The sequence below is a fragment of the Macaca nemestrina genome, chromosome 7, assembly GCF_043159975.1.
Source record: "Macaca nemestrina isolate mMacNem1 chromosome 7, mMacNem.hap1, whole genome shotgun sequence".
In the NCBI taxonomy this organism is placed as follows: Eukaryota; Metazoa; Chordata; class Mammalia; order Primates; family Cercopithecidae; genus Macaca; species Macaca nemestrina.
In genome coordinates, this window is record NC_092131.1 from 150756887 (window position 1) to 150776256 (window position 19370).

Below are 19370 nucleotides of genomic sequence, written 5' to 3' on the forward strand. Positions count from 1 at the left end.
GGCAGAGAGGAGAGAGGGGCAGAGAGGAGAGAGGGGCAGAGAGGAGAGAGGGGCAGAGAAGAGAGAGAGGCAGAGAAGAGAGAGAGGCAGAGAAGACAGAGAGGCAGAGAAGAGAGAGAGGCAGAGAAGAGAGAGAGGCAGAGAAGAGAGAGAGGCAGAGAAGAGAGAGGCAGAGAAGAGAGAGGCAGAGAAGAGAGAGGCAGAGAAGAGAGAGAGGCAGAGAAGAGAGAGAGGCAGAGAGGAGAGAGAGGCAGAGAGGAGAGAGAGGCAGAGAGGAGAGAGAGAGAGGCAGAGAGGAAAGAGAGAAGCAGAGAGGAGAGAGAGAGAGGCGGAGAGGACAGAGAGAGAGAGGCGGAGAGGACAGAGAGAGAGAGGCGGAGAGGACAGAGAGAGAGGCGGAGAGGACAGAGAGAGAGGCGGAGAGGACAGAGAGAGAGGCGGAGAGGACAGAGAGAGAGGCAGAGAGGAGAGAGAGAGGCAGAGAGGAGACAGAGAGGCAGAGAAAGAGAGGAAGAGACAGAGGCAAAAGAAAAGTCCAAGAGAAAGTCAAAGAGAGAAAGAAAGAGAAAGAGATATATACAAGTAGTTAAGAAAAAAAAAAAAAAAAAAAAAAGAGTACCCTAGTCCTTTAAAAGCCAAGGTAAATTTAGAACCTGTAATTGATAACTGAAGGTATTCTCTGTAACCCTATAACACTCCAATACCACTTTGTTGTCAGTGTAAACAAGGGGTATCCCAAAAGCACTGAGGCCTTCCTATCAAAAATTCTTAACCCAGTAACCAATGGATGGCCCATATGCATTCAATCTGTAGCAGCAACTGCTTTGCTAACAGAAGAAAGTAGAAAAGTAACTTTTAGAGGAAACCTCCTTGTGAGCACATCTCACTAGTTCAGTTCAGAACTATCCTAAATCAAAAAAGCCAAAAAGTAGCTTACTAACTCAAAAATCTTAAAGTATAAGTCTGTTAGGAAAAAATAATAATAATAAAAAATAAAAAAGGGAAATTCCCTTAACCCAGCAGGTTTCCTAACAAGGGGTTTAAATCTTAATTACCATACAAAGGTCTGACCAGACCTAAGAGGAACTCCCTTCAGGACAGGACGATCAATGGCTCCTCCCAGGTAATCAAAGGGAGAAAAAAAAAGCCATCTATACCAATTCTAAGTTAATTTGGACAAAACAAGGTTTTATTAATAGCAAAGGATAATTGAAATCCTGAACTTACAAGGTTCTCAACAAAAGTAAAGTTTGCTAAAACTTAACATGTAATATGTATTAGAGTAACTTCTAATTTTGTGGCCTTACACAGTCTAGTCCACAGACATAAAAGAAGTTCGCTCTGCAAAAGAATGGTTATCTTCGGGGAAAAAAAGGGAAAAAATGGGGGGCAGAATTTATGTAAAAAGAGTATTATATGGTAAATTATTGTCCTGAAATAAGTTAACTGGTTGTTTAAAGATAGAAATGTTTGTAATAAGTGAGAAAGTTGAGGAATGTCAAAGAATTGTCTGTGAAAGTCGTGAAAGAAAACAATGTTATAACAAAGAATTTATGCCAGAAATGTTGTATAATTTAAAAGTAACTAGACCTCCTGAATGCAAACTATTGGGAAAAAAAAAAACAGTTTATGTGCAAGATGTGTAAGGAAAGTAAAATATACCTTTGGTAAAAGGATAAGGACACATAAGAATAGAAATTTTTACCTACATTAAAAGGTTAAAAATATGTATATTTTGTTTTAAACGTTTAATCAAGTTTTAAAATGTTAATTGGAAAGAAAATTCTGTGTGTAAACATTGGCTACAGAGTATCATCCAGTTTTTCTGTAAACTGAACATTAAAATAAAAGCATAGCAGGTTTTTCTTAAAGTACCAACCTGCTCTTTAGCAAAAATTATAAAAGGTTAAAGAGTCTATAAAATCTTACCTTATTTATCCAACTTTTAATGTTTGACCATTTGTCTACAAGGTTTTATTAAAATTAAGTTTAACATTAATAACACACTAATATAAAGGTAAAATTTAGCTTATCTGGTATAAAAATCATACAAAAAGCATTGCTAAATATAAAATATTTGGCTTTCTTTGGTTTAAAAACTAATAAAAATAGGTGCTAAAGGAAATTTCTCAGTAAAAAGGCACTAAGGACTATAAAGTCCACTGCCAAGGTCCCCATATTTAAAACAAAAGGTCAATTTCTTAAAAATTATATACTTGGTTTATCTTCCACTTTCCTTTCCCTCAAAAACTAAAAGTCTTTTAGCACATATACCACCCCTAGAATTTCCAGTAAACCAGCACCAGCCTGAAGATCACATTCTCATCAAAGGGTGGAAAGAAGAAAAATTCAAGCCAGGCTGGGAAGGACCTTACCTTGTGCTGCTAACCACCAACACTGCTGTTCGTACAGCAAAAAAAAGGATGGATTCATCACACCTGAGTCAAGAAAGCACCACCCCCTCCAAAGTCATGGGCCATAGTCCCAGGGGAAAATCCTACCAAATTAAAGCTAAGAAAAATTTAACTTTTCATCTATTCTATTACTCTTTCTTCCTCCTTCTATTGCTGACCATCTAGTTATTAACATAACCAAGTCAATTTTGCCTCAAACTATTGCATTTAATGCTTGCCTTGTTATACCCTGTGGAGACTTGCCAAGTCAAAGACAGCTTTCTTCTTCAGAAAAGTACTTCTGTCCCTCCTGACTCCCCTCAGACTGGGCATTAATAAACTACATCATTTAATCCAGAGAGATTTCGATAAAGACCCCAGTACCAACAAGGGGTCTTGCCCCCTGATGTAGAGCTTTCATGCCATAGTTGTTCCAATGTTCTGTGGACCACTAAAGAGCAAGGATGGACTGCCCCAACCGTTTTTTGTAATTTCCTAAAACCATACATACATTAATTTTACTAGAGGATCATAGAAGTTAAAGACTTAAAACAAACTTTAGCAATAAAGACAGGATACTAAGATGCAAATGCCTGGTTAAAAAGGATCCAATATTCCATCTGCACGTTAAGCAAAAGCAAATGTTATGCTTGTGCACATGGCAGGCCAGAGGCCCAGATTGTCCCCCTTCCACTAAGGTGGTCCTCCAGTCAACCAGGTGTAGGCTGCATGGTAGCTCTTTTCCAGGATTCTACACTCTGGAGTAGTAAGTCATGCTGAGCTCTTTCTGCTATATCCTGAAGTCCAGCACCCTGCACGTCGGCCCCCGAGGGCCATCCAGCTTCTGTCTCCCAATACTAAGTTCATTTCATGTCTCTCACGACAGGGAGGAAATTTAGCATTCGTTGGAGACCTGAAGGGATGCAGTGAGCTTAAGAATTTTCAAGAGCTTATCAATCAACCCTTGTTCATCCCATAGTGGATGTGGGGTGGTATTGTGGTGGACCTTTACTGGGCACTCTGCCGAATAACTGGAGTGGCACTTGTGCTTTAGTCTATTTGGCTATTCCTTTTACCCTGGCATTTCATCAACCAGAGGGATAAACAAATAAGACATCATAAAGTGAGAGAAACCCCTTATGGGTCTTTCGACTCTCACATCTATTTAGATGCAATTGGAGCCCCACAAGAAATACCAGATCAATTTAAAGCTTAAAATCAAATAGCTACAGGATTCAAGTCAATAGTTTAGTGGGTGACAGTTAATAAAAATGTATATTAGATAAACTACATCTATTACAACCAACAGCAACAAACTTTTCATGAGTTAGAAGAAAAACTTAGGTCGGTCCCAGCCCTGGGGCTACCTGACCTGACAGAACTTTTTACACTCTATGTGTCAGAAAGAGAAAAAATGGCAGTTGGAGTTTTAACCCAGACTGCGGGGCCCTGGCCAAGGTCAGTGGCCTAACTCTCAAAACAACTAGATGGGGTTTCCAAAGCCTGGCCTCCATGTCTAAGGGCCCTGGCAGCAATGGCTCTGTTAGCACAAGAAGCAGATAAGCTAACTCTTGGGCAAAACCTCAAGTCCCTGCATCCTGCGGTGACTTTAATAAATACCAAAGGACATCATTAACTAATGAATGCTAGACTAACTAGATACCAAACTTGCTCTGTGAAAATCCCCACATAACCACTGAAGTTTGCAACACCCTAAGCCCCACCACCTTGCTCCTGGTATCAGAGAGCCCAGTTAAACATAACTGTGTAAAAGTATTGGACTCAGTTTATTCTAGTGGGCCTGACCTCCATGATCATCCTTAAACATCAGTAGACTGGGAGCTGTACGTGGACGGGAGCAGCTTTGCCAACCCCTGCAAAGTGACTCCGAAGAAGATGACAAGCCCTGCTCCAGTCACACCCGGAAGCTGACTGGTCCACGCATGGCTGAAGCATGAGGAAACTATCGCAGGACTCATTTTCCTTAAAATTTGGACTTGTACAGTAAGGACTTCAACTGACCTTCCTCAGACTGAGGGCTGTTCCCAGTGTATACATCAAGTCAGTGAGGTAGGACAAAAGGTTGCTACAGTCCTATTATTTTATGGTTATTATAAGTGTACTGGAACTCTAAAAAGAACTTGTTTGTATAATGCTATTCTTTTTTTTTTTTTTTTTTTTTTTTTGAGATGGAGTCTCGCTCTGTCACCCGAGCTGGAGTGCAGTGGCCGGATCTCAGCTCACTGCAAGCTCTGCCTCCCAGGTTTACGCCATTCTCCCGCCTCAGCCTCCTGAGTAGCTGGGACTACAGGCGCCCGCCACCTCGCCCGGCTAGTTTTTTTTTTGTATTTTTTAGTAGAGACGGGGTTTCACCGTCTTAGCCAGGATGGTCTCGATCTCCTGACCTCGTGATCCGCCCGTCTCGGCCTCCCAAAGTGCTGGGATTACAGGCTTGAGCCACCGCGCCTGGCCTGTATAATGCTATTCTATCCAAGGTATGTAGCCCAGGAAATAACCAACCTGATGTGTGTTATGACCCATTTTAAGCCTCCCATGATCACAGTTTCTAAAATAAAATTAAGGACTGGTCCTTTTCTAGGTGACACAAGTAAATAGCTAAGACAGAAGAAAGAGGGGTCCCCAAACATATAACCCTAAAATTTAATGCTTGTGCCACTATCAATAGCAATTGGCATGGAATAGGATGCAGTTCTTTAAATTAGAAAAAAATAAAGTTACATGGCAAGAAGTAAGTATATCTGCCATGAATTGGGCTCATGTGCAAATGTGTATAATTACTGGTCTTGTGTCATCTGGATTACTTAGAAAAAGGATGAAAAAGACTCTGTTTAGCTCCAAAAAGGAGAAGGCAGCCCCTCCTGTACAAGTGGAAGCTGCAATCTCTTGAAATTAGTAATTACAAATCCCTTAAACCCAAGGTGGGAAAAAAGAGAACACTTATCTCTGGACATCGATGGAAAAGGACTAAATCCTAGAGTAAATACCTTACTAAAAGTGGAGGTTTGTAAACTCTCTCCAGAACTGGTATTTCAGACTTTCTATGATGAACTAAATGTGCCAGTACCAGAGACTCCAGGAAAAACCAGAAATTTGTTTTTGCAATTAGCTGAGCATGTAGCCCAGTCTCTACATGTCACTTCATGTTAAGTTTGTGGAGGAACTGTAATGGGAGATCAATGGCCATAGAAAGCCCAAGTATTAGTGCCTACATACTGAGTTTCTGATGAATTCCTGGCCCAAAAGAATCACCCTGATCATTTCTGGGTTCTAAAAGTCTCAATCATTAGACAATATTGCATAGCTAGAGAAGGGAAAGAATTCACTTTTCCTGTAGGATGACTTAGTTGCCTGGGACAAAAACTGTATAATGGTACCACAAAAACAGTTACATGGTGGAGTTCAAACCACACAAAGAAAAATCCATTCAGTAAATTTCCAAAGTTGCAGACCATTTAGGTCCACCCAGAATCCCACCAGGACCAGACGGCCCCCATTGGGCTACACTGGATATGGGGACATAGAGCCTATGCTAAGCTGCCTGACCAGTGGACAGGTAGTTGTGTTATTGGCACTATTAAACCATCTTTCTTCCTACTGCCCATAAACACTGGCAAACTCCTGGGCTTCCCTGTCTATGCTTCCATGGCAAAAAATAGCCATAGATAATTAAAAAGATGATAAACGGCCTCCTGAAAAAGTTATACAATACTACGGGCCTGCCACCTAGGTACAAGATGGCTCATGGGGATACTGGACCCCCATTTACATGCTCATCCAAATCATATGGTTGAAAGCTGTCTTGGAGATCATCACTAATAAAACCGGTAAAGCCTTGACTGTTTTGGCCCGGGAAGAAACTCAGATGAGAAATGCTATTTATCAAAATAGATTAACACTCAACTACTTGCTAGCAGCTGGAGGAGAAGTCTGTAGAAAATTTAACTTTACTATGTGCTACCTGCACATAGATGACCAGGGGCAAGTAGCTGAAGATATAAAGACATGACAAAACTGGCACATGTGCCTATACAAGTGTGGCATGGATTTGACCTTGAGGCCATGTTTGAAAATGGTTCCCAGTGCTAAGAGGATTTAAAACTCTTATAATAAAAATTACAGTAGTAACAGGAACCTGCTTACTGATCCCTTGTTTACTACCTGTACTCATTCAAATGGTAAAAGGTTTCATCGCTACTCTAGTTCACCAGGATGCTTCAGCACAAGTGTACTACCTAAATCACTATCGATCTGCCATGCAGGAAGACACAGGTAGTGAGGATGAAGGTGAGAATTCCCGCTAATAAAATGAGTGAGAGTCTCAAAGTGGGGGAATAAGGGAAGAGACCACCCCTCATATTGTCTTATGCCCAATTTCTGCCTCCAAAGAAAGAAGAAAAAACTAAAAGGCAGAAATGAAATCTACAGGCAGACAGCCCGGTGCCATGCCTTGGGCCTGGTAGTTAAAGATCGACCCCTGACCTAACCGGTTATGTTATCTATAGATTCCAGACACTGTATGGAAAAGCATTGTAAAAATTCCTGTCCTGTTCCGTTCTGATTACTGGTGCATGCAGCCTCCAGTCATGTACCCCCTGCTTGCTCAATTGATCATGACCCTCTCACCTGGACCCCTTAGAGTTATGAGCCCTTTAAAGGGACAAGAATTACTCACACGGGAGCTCAGCTCTTGAGACAGCAGTCTTGTCGATGCTCCTGGCCGAATAAACCCCTTCCTTCTTTAACTTGGTGTCTGAGGCGTTTTGTCTGCAGCTCTTCCTGCTACAACAGGACATGAGACTTCACAACCTGCTGAAAATGAGCTTTCCTAATAACTCGGGACTTACCCATCTAGGGAATACACCATCCTAGCCATGAAAGATCAGATAAAATCTTAGACCAGAGAGAGATTCATTTTATTCTAAAATACTTTCTCCAAAAGATTTTAAAAAGGGGAGAAAATGTGAATAGAAAATATATTGGGCCCCCAAATACAATAAGCTAAAGGGAAAAGTCAAGCTGGAACTGCTTAGGGCAAACCTGCCTTCCATTCTATTCAGTCACTCCTCTGCTCACTGAGACAAATGCATTATATGTTTGCCTCCTTTGGAGGGGCTAATCAGAAACTCAAAAGAACACAACTTTTTGTCTCTCTTCTACCTGTGACCTGGAAGCCCCCTCCTTGCTTTGAGTGGTCCCACTTTTGCTTCAAGTTGTCCTGCCTTTCTGGACCAAACCAATGTTTATCTTACATATGTTAGTTGTGTCTCATATCTTCCTAAAATGCGTAAAACCAAGCTGTGCTCTGACCACCTTAGGCATATATCATCCGGAGCTCCTGAAACTGTCATGGGTGTGTGTCCTCGACTTTGACAAAATAAAATTTCTAAAATAACTGAGACCTGTCTCAAATTTTGGGGTTCACAAAAGCCACAGAGCTGCAGCTGCCTTAGGCCATGGGAGCCCACCTCTTACATCAGTGTGACCTGGAGGTGAGACATGGATTCAAAGGAGACCATTTTGGAGCTTTGACTCCCCTGCTGGATTTTAGACTTACATGGGGCCTGTAGGCACTTCACTTTGGCCAATTTCTCCCCTTTGGAATGGGTGTATTTACCCAATCCCTGTACCCTCATTGTATCTAGGAAGTAACTAACTTGCTTTTGATTTTATAGGCTCACAGGCAGAAGGGACTTGCCTTGTCTCAGATGAGACTTTGGACTGTGGACTTTTGAGTTAATGCTGAATTAAGACTTTGGTGGACTGTTGGGAAGGCATGATTGGTTTTGAAATATAAGGACATGAGATTTAGGGGGGGCCAGGGGGTATAATGATATGGTTTGGCTGTGTCCTTACCCAAATCTCACCTTCAATTATAGCTCCCATGATTCCCACATGTCATGGGAGGACCCAGTAGGAGGTAATTGAATCGGGGGGAGGGGGCGGCGGGTCTTTCCCATGCTGTTCTCATGACAGTGAATAAGTCTCATGAGATCTGATGGTTTTAAAGGGGGAGTTCCCCTGCACACCTCTTTTGCCTGCCGCCATGTTATATGTGCCTTTGCATCTTTTGTCTTCTGCCATGATTGTGAGGCCTCCACAGCCATGTGGAACTGTCAGTCCAAGAAACCTCTTTCCTTTATAAATTACCCAGTCTTGGATATGTCTTTATTAGCAGTGGGAGAACAGACTAATACAGGTATTTATTATGGTTGTTGCTTGTTCGTACCTGTCCTTCTTGGAGAGGCTTTCCAGGTATTCAAAGGGACTTGGGTGTTGTGATTTATGTATTTGGTCACTGCAGCTGTATCTGCATTAGGAGGCACTCCATGCCCAAGAATAATGTGGCTTGTGCAGACTCAGAGGTACTACCTTGGTGGGCTTGGATGAGATCCAGAAGAATTCTCTGTATTAGCAGGCAGAGAATCTTGTTCTCTTCCTTTACTTTCTCCCAAACAAATGGAGTCATTCTGTCTATGCTGTGCTGCCTGGAGCTGGGAGAGTGGGTGACATAAGCACCCTTATTGGCCACCATCACTGGGACTACACTGGGTGAGCCCTGAAGCCAGCACAGCACTGAGTTTCATCCAAGGCCCACTGTAATGACTATGTGGCTACCACTTATGCTTGCTCAAAGCTCTACAATCAGCAGGTGGCAACGCCAGCAAGGCTTGTGTTCTTCCCTTTAGGGCAGTGAGTTCTTTCCATCCCTGGATGGGTCCAGAGGTGCTGTCTGGCATCCAGGGCCTGGAGTCAGATACCTTAGGAATCTACCTGGTGCTCTATTCTACTGTGGCTGAGCTGGCACTCAAGCCGAAAGACAAGCCCTTCTCACTCTTCTCTCCCTTTTCCACAAGAAGAGTCTCTTCCCATGGCCAACACTGCCCCAGGCCAATGGGGAGTACTGCCAGGCTACTGCCAACGTCCACTCAAGGCCCAAGGGCTCTTCAGTCAGCTTGTGGTAAATGCTACCAGACCTGAGACTCACCCTTCAGAGCAGTGGGCTCCCCTGTGGCCTAGGACAGGTCCAGAAATACCATCTATGAGTGAAGGCCTGGAATGAGGGACCCCAAACCCCCACTTTGTGCTCTACCCCACTGTGACCGACCTGTTACCTAAGCTGCAAGACGAAGTCCTCTTTGTTCTTCCCTCTGCATTTTTTTTAAACAAGGAGTCTTTCCCCACAGCCACCACAGCTGGGAATGTGCTGGGTCTTGACTGAAGCCAGTAAGTCTCAGAGGTTCAACCAAGGCCCCCGACATGTACTACCTGGCGACCACTGATTATTCAGGTTATTCAGGTTTATCCCTGATTATTCAGGGCCCAAAGGCCCCTTTACTCAGCAAGTGATGAATCCTGCCAAGACTGGGTCCTTCCCTTTAAGACAGTGGGTTCCTTTCTGACCCAGAGTATGTCCAGAAATATTGTCTGGGAACTAGGCTCTAGAATGAGTGGCTTAGGACACTGCCCATTGCCCTAGTCTACTGTGGCTGAACTGGTTTCTGAGTTGTGAGATAAAGTCCTCTCTGCTCGTCCCTCTCCTCACCTCGAGTAGAAGGAAAGTCTCTTTCTGTGCTGCGAGCTGTGTGGCCTGAGCCTGGGGGAGAGCAGGTGCACACACCCCCTTGGCTGACCCGGCTGGCTTCTCACCAGATCGTGTGCCCCCCAAGTTCACGGGCTCCAAGTGCAGTACAGCACAGCATTAGAACTCACCTATGAGTTGTAGTCCTTGTGGCCTAGACTGCTTCTCAAGGTTAGTTGGAACCCAAGTCACCTTAGCCTGCAGCGGCGAGGCTTGCAGAACTCAATTCTGGCCACTGGAAGGGATGACTCCCCTCTGGCTAGACTCATCTAAATATTCACTCTGTGGGGTCAATTGATTTCTGCCTGGTGTTGCTTTCCACTGTGACAGGGCAGCACTGAGTCCAAATGCAAAGTCCCACAATTACTGTCCTCTCCCGCCCCCAAGGACAGATGCTCTCTTGTCATGGGGCCACTGTGGCATTGGCAACGCAAGACAGTCTTTCTGACCCGCTCCAGTGCCTCTTTCGGTGATAAGTTAAAACCAGGTACTGTGATGGCTCACCTGATTTTTTGGCTTCTTAAGGTGCTTTTCTGTGTAGATAGTAGTTAGATTTGGTGTTCCTGTGGGGACGATGATTGCTGGAGACTTCTTTCACCATCTTACTCCGCCTCCTTCTGAAAAACTAGTTTTTAAAAAGGCTCTGAAAAAATATACACATTATAAACCCTAAAGTAAAATAACACAGAAATAACAATTATACAAATTATAATGAAAAAGCCAAGAAAGGAAATAAAGTGAAATTTTAGAACACATTCAGTCAATTCAAAAGTCATCAGAAAAAGAAAAAATAGGGAACAAAGAACAGATAAACAATAACAAGGTGGTAGATTTAAACCAACCATATCAATAAATGCATATCTGTTGCATGAAATGTAAATGGTCTAAACTAAGGAGTTGGGAAGAAAAAACATGTAAATTGTCCAGACCAAGAGTCTTCAAACCTTTTCTTAAAGGGGCCAATCATAAATATTTTAAGCTCATGGACCATAAAGTTTCTGTTGTAACTATATAACTTTATTATTTTAAGCATAAAAGCAGCTATGGACAATACATAAATAGATGTGGCTGCATTTTGATAAAACATTACTTATAAAAACAGGCAGCCCACCAGGCTGTAGTTTACTAATCCCTGGTCTAAATATCTCAAAAAGTGAAGTTGTTAGGTAAAAAAAAGAAAAAAAAACCCACAAAGCTTAACTATATGCTGCCTACAAAAAACCCACTTTTCTATGACACCCATAGATTAATAGTAGGGAGGAAAAAGCTATACTATGCTAACATGAACCAAAAGACAGCTGGAGTGCACATGTTTGTATTAGCCAAAGTATATCCTAGAGCACAAGTTGGGGGATGTAGAGACAAAGAGATGGCAAGGGTGAAAATAGAAATATAGAGCCATCTTTCACCAAGGGGATCAGCTTGCCAACCTCACATGACCTTGTCAGACTCCTAAGGACAAGAGAGACCAAAAGACAAAAACAGAAAAGGACTTGCTGAGTCTCTTCCTATGTGAATGTCTTCAGCCCTTATCACTACAGTAGAAAGGTCAGAAGGAGCCAGTGGAGGAATCCTAGATATACTTAGAGGCAAGAAAGAGGAGTTGCTAAAAGCATGAGCTCTGGTGTCAGGCCGCCTGAATTTGAATCCCAACTTCACCCCTTACAAACTGAGCAACAGTGGGTGAGCTTCTTAATTTTTCAATCTGGGAAATTAATTTAAAAATGACTATCCCTTATAGGCTTCCCATGATAATTGCACGAGTTAACACACGTGAAGCATTTAGTATAGTGCCTGGCACATGGTCAGCACTCAAAAACGTGAACAACATTGATGTTGCCACCACCATAGTATTTCTTTTCTAGCTTCTTTGGAGAAAGCAAAATAAAAACTATTGTACCCTATGTGTGCAGCTATCTTTAACTTGGCACAGTGGCTCCCATCTTCTAGCAGTGGCCAAAAAAATGTTCTTAATGGAAAGTACAATTTGAAGCAGCATGATTATCCCAGGGGTTGGCAAACTATGACCTTCAGGTTAGATCTGGCCCACCACCTGTTTTTGTATGTTCTGCAAACTAAAAACGGTTTTTATATGTGTAAATCGTTTTTAAAAGTCAAAGATGCTTGTCGAAAGTTTGAGAAAAGAAAAAGTCAAATGAAAAACATTTTGTGAGATGTAAAAATTATATAAAATTCAAATTTCAGTGTCCATAAAGTTTTAATAGAATAGAACCATGCTCATTGATTTACATATTATAGTTTTCAACTACAATGGCAGAGGTGAGCAGTTCCAACAGCGACCATGTGGCCCACAAAGCTTAAAATATTTGTTATCAGGTCTTCTACAGAAAAAGTTTGCCAACAAACTTGATTTAACCCATCTTTGAATTTCCCCTTTATTTCCAAATGCCCACAATGTCTACACAAACGGCAACTTGGAAGTGGCCAACACAGACATTTTATCCCATATGTCAGAGCCCCAACCTGTCCCCGCTCACGTTCTAACCTTGGCATAGCAGGTCTTCTTTTGTTGGGAGTTTAACCTTCTTTGGAGGTTGGTAACTCTGATCTTTAAGTCCAGGGTGTGATCCCGAGCTTTTTCTCCCCTTCTGCAGGAGACAAGAGCCTTTTTGTAAGCTGGAGGTGTAAGGAGCGGGTTAGGAGGCCTTTGGCTTTCTCACTCAGCTTTCTATTGGTGATTAGTCACGCTCAGCTTTTTATCTGTTTCCAGTGGGTCAATCAAGCTTAGCAGTAGCCACCTGATTTTATTATCCTTTCAGTACCTATTTCTCCCATAATCTCAAACATCTGACACATCACATCAGCTAATGCCTTCCTTTCTACCGCTACACATGCCAGTGGATCACCAATGCAAGTTTGAGCAATTCGACCAGTTCCTTGTCCCATTTGCTATTTGTGCTTTATCTATTACTAACCTGGGGTCCTCACTGAAGGAAGGGTGGTGAGTGATCCAGCACCAAAGCCCCACATCAGTGGCTTCTGTCTGCGACCATACCTGGTTAGGCTTGCCAGATTCAGTAAACATAAATACAAGGCTCCTAGTTAAATTTGAATTTTAAATAAATACTTTTTAAAGTATATTTCATGCAATATCTAGGACATATTTTTACTATAATTTTTCTGTCAACTTGAAATTAAAATGTAGCTGAGCATCCTGTATTTTATGTGGCAATTTGACAACAGGTTGGGTTCCCTGGGAAGCAAACTCTGAGATGGAGTTTAGCCAGCATGATGTCATTAAGAAGAGCCCTTAGGATCAACACCTGTGGAAAGGAGGGGCCAGAAGCAGGAAGGACAGAGAAAGTCAATCGGCAGTACAGGCCCAGGGACAGACTTGGCTGAACCATGGGGTGCTCTGGCTCTAGAATTGCTCTTTAGAGTAATTCTAAGGTGGGCTGAGGTGTCTAGGCCTTAAATTCTCACACTGATCAGTCATTGGATGATGAGGTGTATCCTTGGGCTAAGCGGTTCTCTGCAGCACTGACCATTTCTGTAGGTGCTGACAGCTGAACGCTATATGCTGACAGCACTTCCAGCACCAAAAGCAAAATGTCTTTTCTGAAGTAGAATCCAAGTTGTGAGTGCATCACAGTGTTCACTGCATTTGTAGAGAGGATTTAAACATCATGTAGAGAGAAGGGATGATATCTAAGGACTTTTCCACTCAGGCATGGTTGAGTGAAATCATGTGTGCTGATTGCCCAGAAGACACCACGGCATAGAGATGATGAGCACTAAGTGGCAGCTACTTTGATGTTTCTAAAGCACTGGGCAAGGAAGGGCTGTCCAGTGGTGGGAATCCCGAGAGTAACAAGTAGTGCTGGACTTGGGCGTGTGTATCTGCTCCAGAAGGTGAGGCTGGCCATTACCGAGTGATGGAACTTCTCTGCAAGACGAGGCTGGGTTTGGCATATTTCTCTAGACATAGCTTTTTAAAAAGGAGTGCCCTAAAAAGCGTTCAAAGTTAACTTTTCCACTTTCCAGTTATAAGAACCAGATCCTATATTTGGAAGCGGTGGGATGAGGTGGAAAACATAAAGTCGGGAACAGTGCTTCCTTTTGACTCTGGCACTTAAGCTGCACGTGGGGTGAGTTAGTCATGCATCTCCTCTGGTCTCACTTTCCTAGACTTTAAAATGAGAGTGGGATCGAGTGCTCTGTAGGGTTCCCATCCAGTGTTGACCTTTTTTCATCCTGCAGTTGTGGATGTGGCCTCTGGGCAAGCAGCTTGGGACATTGACAATGTCATGTTGCCAGACACAAAAATCTGAGTTTAGAAGTAGTTTAAACCACTTCTTTATTAAAGCTTAACTCAATTGTTGAGCTCGATCATACCAGAGTGTTTGGAGGAAACAGTAAGGGAACTGAAAGACCAATTTCACCCTTATTTAAAATCTTTACAGTGAATAGATAGAAGATTAGATATCTTAAAATCACATGCACGGTCTGAATGGTCCACTTAAAGGGGTGAGACTATTATTTTCTCCTTGGACTTTTCTTTTTCACTTTGTAATATTTCAGTTACAAAAGTCCAGTAACAAGCACTTCTAGGGAAGGTTATAAAGAAGCTCCATAGGTCAAGGTAACAGGTACTTGAACCATTTTTTCATTATTTGGGGAGTTTTATGTAAATCTGTTGTATAACTAAGGGACCACCTTTTGGTGTTGTGACAGTGTTACCTGATGTAACAGGTCTTTGGTCTCAGCCCATGGAAACTATTCACATGGTGTCCCTAACCATTTCTGCAGCCCTAGATAAGGCCATGAGAACAACAGGGTCACTCTGGTTCCCTGCAGGGAGGAACAATAAAAGTAACAATTATAATTTGTCAAGAACTGTATAATTATCAGAGCATTTCGCATAGAAAAACCAAGGGAAGTAAATACTGTTACTTTTTTTTAGACATGTTTTACAGATGAAAGAGGCTCCGAGGGATTAAGAGACTTGCCCAAATTCACACAAATCCATTTTTAAATTTTTGTTCTTTTAATTTTTAGCCTCAAATTTTATGTCCTCAGTTGCCTTGCCCATGCTGATGAATTGGCAAATCTTCATTGCATTTACGTCTACGTATAACCCAGTTCTAGTATGATATTTCCATTGCTCGTGTTTTCTTACAGAGAAAAGACAGTCCATATCAACAATTTTCCAGTACTGTATTCAGAAGGAGCTAGCAAGTTGAGAGTTTCCATAGAGGAGCAACTAATATTCTACCACAATATTGTTTTGGATTTTTTCTTTTAAATGTTACATATAAATTAACAAGAGGTAAAAATAACAACACACTTATTTCAACATGTGATTGTGCTCAGCAATGATTATTTTATTTGACTTGTTAAATTACAACCAAAAAGACATTCATCATTATTCATTTGTTGTTCAGAATCTGTGCAGGTTGGAAATTACGGCCCTTAATGCTGTGAAACACAAGGCCACGGCATCTGGATGAAAATGAAAAGCCCTGTCACTCACTTCTCCTTCACTTGCCATCAGATGATCATAGCCAAAACGTCCTCTGTGTGACAGGAAGGTGACACCTGACTCATCAAGAATTGTACTGTTTCATTTGACTTTTCGCCTTGTGACTGTTAAGACGCCTAAGATCAGAGCTCCTCATCTTAAAACTTCCACCCCAGAACTTTTTCTGTGATAGCACCTGTGCCTAATGATACTTTGAGACCAGAACCACCTGTTTGGCTTAAGGAAGACACCTTATCAGTTGAAAGAAAATGCTTTGAATTACAGTGTGGCCTAGCTTTGAGGTTGGGAGGGATGGTGTTGTTTACTCTCCAGTGGGAAGCTATCTACTTTAGATGAAAGAAGAATTAGAGAATTATCTGGTTTGATTCTGACATCAGAAGTGCAGATATTTGGAAAGTGCTTTAGAGCAACTTTGGTTATAAATAAGAGGGCAAACTCCTAAAACAGTATCTTGACTTAAAAACCTTAGGTTGCATAATCTATTTTAGCAGTGAGCCCAAAACTTTTTTTAAAAAATCAAGTAATGTTTACAAGAAAGAATAAAATCTTAATCCTTTTCACTTTTAAAGACAATCAGATAAGATTACCCACTGCCATTAAACACTGATCAAACTCAGTTGTCCTTACATTAGCATTATTCTGTCATAACAAAAAAAAAAAAAGAAAAGAAAAAAGAAAAAAAGTCCCAGTGTAAGCTTCTCCAGCAGTGAGCATGATCCCTTACTCACAAGTAAGGAAGCCAAGATAGCTCAGATATCAAGACTGAGGTTTCTAAACCATTTTTCTAAAAGGAATATGTGCTAATTAACCTCTTTTGGTTGCTACCGTATATACAATTAGTATTGTATATACTATTACTATGAAACTATATCCCTATCCCGGTGTCCTGTGTTCAGCAATGGCAACATATATATTTAAATCCTTTAAAAGGACACCAGCACTCATTAGACATATCGATCTTGAACATGAGACTGTTTGTTAGAGAACGTGAATCTGAAAAGAGTATTTTTGCAAGCTAAGGTAACACGGCATAACCAATCTAATGAAAAAGTAGGGGGAGAAGTTTCAAATACCCATCATGTTGACTGACACAACAAACAAGTCACTAACAGCTGCCTGGGGACTTTCAGGGGAGCTGGGAGATTTGAATATTTAAATCTGTACATCCCCTAAGTTTTATTTACTTATATTTTATTTTTTAGAGATGGGGTCTTTCTAGGCTGGTCCTGAGCTCCTGGCCTCAAGTGATCCTCCCATCCCTGCCTCCCGAGTAGCTGGGATTACAGTTATGTGCCACCATGCCTAGCTCATCCCCTAAGTTTTAAAATGCTGCTGTTAATAATGTATTGAACTCAGGGCCACTGAGAATGAATTTGGTCCCAGAGAAAAAGTTTCAGAACACACACAAATTGGGGCAAAATTGCTGGAAAATCTTTACATAAGATTTGTCCTGGTTCCCCTTCCTGGCTGCAGAGCCCCAGGAACTTTTCCAGCTTCCTCTCTATTCGCAGTGGCCCTTCCGGGGGCCGCAGCGCTGGGCTGAAAGATGTTTAAAGAAGTGAGTTGGCAGAAAATATGCATATTTAAGAGCATTTAGGAGCAAGTTCAACCGGATTCTCTCCTGGCATCCAAGGGGACCAGATCACATCCTTTAAAACTATGTTAAAGAACAGTCCCCTAACCAGCCTTTGTGGAGGGCCACTTCATTTTACGCCGTTATCACCCTTCCCCTCTACTCAAAATGCAAGTCCCTCCTATGTGGCTTGTTAGTTTAGAATAAAACAAAACAGGCTCTGGTTCTGATTTTTTCAAGAATCAGGCTCACTTTATATTCTTTATCAGGAGTCAGCAACCTTTTTCCATAAAGGGGCAGCTAGTCAATATTTTAGGCACTGTGAGGCCATACGCTGTTTGTTGCAATGACTCGATTCTGCTGGTGCAGAGCAGAAGCAGTCACAGGCCGTGCTGCATAAATAAATGAGCGTGGCTGTGCTCAGTAAAACCTTATTTAAAAAACAGGCAATGGACTGGCTCTGGCCCAGTTCTACGTAATAACCACAAATGGCGCCTCTCCTCTGAACACTGGAAAGTGCTTCCCATGGTTCCAGCCAGATTAATGTCTACTTACACAGCATTTAGTACTTTGATAGTGGATCCACAGAAGAAGCATAAGAAGTCAGCGTGATCTGAGGATTCACTGTTCATGATCCACAGCTACAAATCAACATGATAAGAAGTTGGGGGGAATCTGGAAGATTGTGATTCTCTGTTATTAAGAAACCTGGGGCCGGCGTGGTGGCTCACACCTATAATCCCAGCACTTTGGGAGGCCGAGGCGGGTGGATCACGAGGTCAGGAGATCGAGACCATCCTGGCGAACACAGTGAAACCCCGTCTCTACTAAAAATACAAAAAATTAGCCGGGCATGGTGGTGGGCGCCTGTAGTCCCAGCTACTCGGGAGGCTGAGGCAGGAGAATGGCGTGAACCCGGGAGGCGGAGCTTGCAGTGAGCCAAGATCATGCCACTGCACTCCAGCCTGGGTGACAGAGCAAGACTCTGTCTCAAAAAAAAAAAAAAAAAAGAAAAAGAAACCTGGGCCAGGCACACATGCCTGTAATGCCAGCATTTTGGGAGGCCAAGGCAGGAGGATCACTTGAGCCCCAGGAGTTCAAGACTAGCCTGGGAAACATAGCAAGACTCTCTATTTAAAACAAGAAAAGAAAAAAAAAAAAATAGCTTATTGAGAAAAAAAAAAACCCTGAACATGTAGCTGTCCCTGGCTTTTGCTAATCTCAGAGCTGCCCAGTCAGCAGCTGAGGGTAATGGTTATTCTGTGGTGGCAGGTGCAGATGCAAAGAAAAGCAATAAATTATGGATAATGTGATACTTTAGATGTCTTAAAGAGTTAATGCACCTTTTCAAAGAACCAGATCTAAGTCAGCACTGAGGGATTCACTACTCAAGCCACTGGACTTCTCAACTCAAAGGGAAATTTGGTCAGCATGTGGCTAAAACAGCTAAACAACAGAAGCAGATACATAAAAGTTGTGAAAAGAGAAGCCGCCAAGAATCACCAAATTTCCTACAGGTAGAGAAAATCTTCCCAATCATCTTAGCCAGATGGTTCAGACTACCAATGGGGAAACTAAGGCCCAAGGAGAAGGAGGTAACTTGCAGAGCCAGTTGTGGCGAGATCACCACATTTCAGCCATTTCAACTTCCAATCTGTTGCTATTTCACTAAGGGGGGCTCACTGACCATTTAAACACTTATGTCATGAGGTTATGTTCTAAATATCTGGCTGCCGTTAAAAAAAACAAGTTTCCTGTTGGCAGAGAACTGGTCCCAGAAAACACCTGAAATTTGCTGAAGGGAGCAGAATGCAGCACATCACTCATTTAAGGTAGTTGACAAAAACTGCACAGGATAAAGCATTAAATGGCCGTCTTCCCACGAATATAAATGCTGATCTCTCATGTTGTATGCTAACATGGCAAGAACAGACTGGGAAGTTCTTAAATCAAAGTTTGCATTGATCTGTTTCCCTCCTAACAAATCAAAGGCAAATGTGACCCTCAGATCTTTGGTGTCTGTGACATAGAGGATTCCTCGGGCAATGAAGGCGTTGCCGGCCTTGGATTTGGGGTACGTGGTATTGATGTGCTGCACCACTGAGAATGTCCTCTCATCCAGTTGTGCTACAAGAATGTTTGAGCCGTCCACACTTGACGCATAGATAATCCAAAGGCCCTTTTCATCTACAGCTAGATTGAAGTAAGTCTTGGAATTTGCAAAAAGGTATTTTCGATCAAAATACAAGGCATTTTCAAGCTTCAGAGTTTGGGATGTTTCCTTGCCAAATTCAAATCTGA

The 19370-nt window shown here is 42.2% G+C and overlaps 1 protein-coding gene across 1 annotated transcript in view; it reads right to left on the reverse strand.

The window, feature by feature from the left end:
- Positions 1-15316: 15316 nt before the first annotated feature.
- LOC105490371 (gliomedin) overlaps positions 15317-19370 on the reverse strand; it is a 70632-nt gene continuing 66578 nt past the window's right edge. The window contains exon 10 of the mRNA XM_011755898.3: positions 15317-19366. Coding sequence (XP_011754200.1) covers positions 18889-19366 — 478 coding nt within the window. The 3' untranslated portion in view covers positions 15317-18888. The remainder of the gene's footprint in view (positions 19367-19370) is intronic.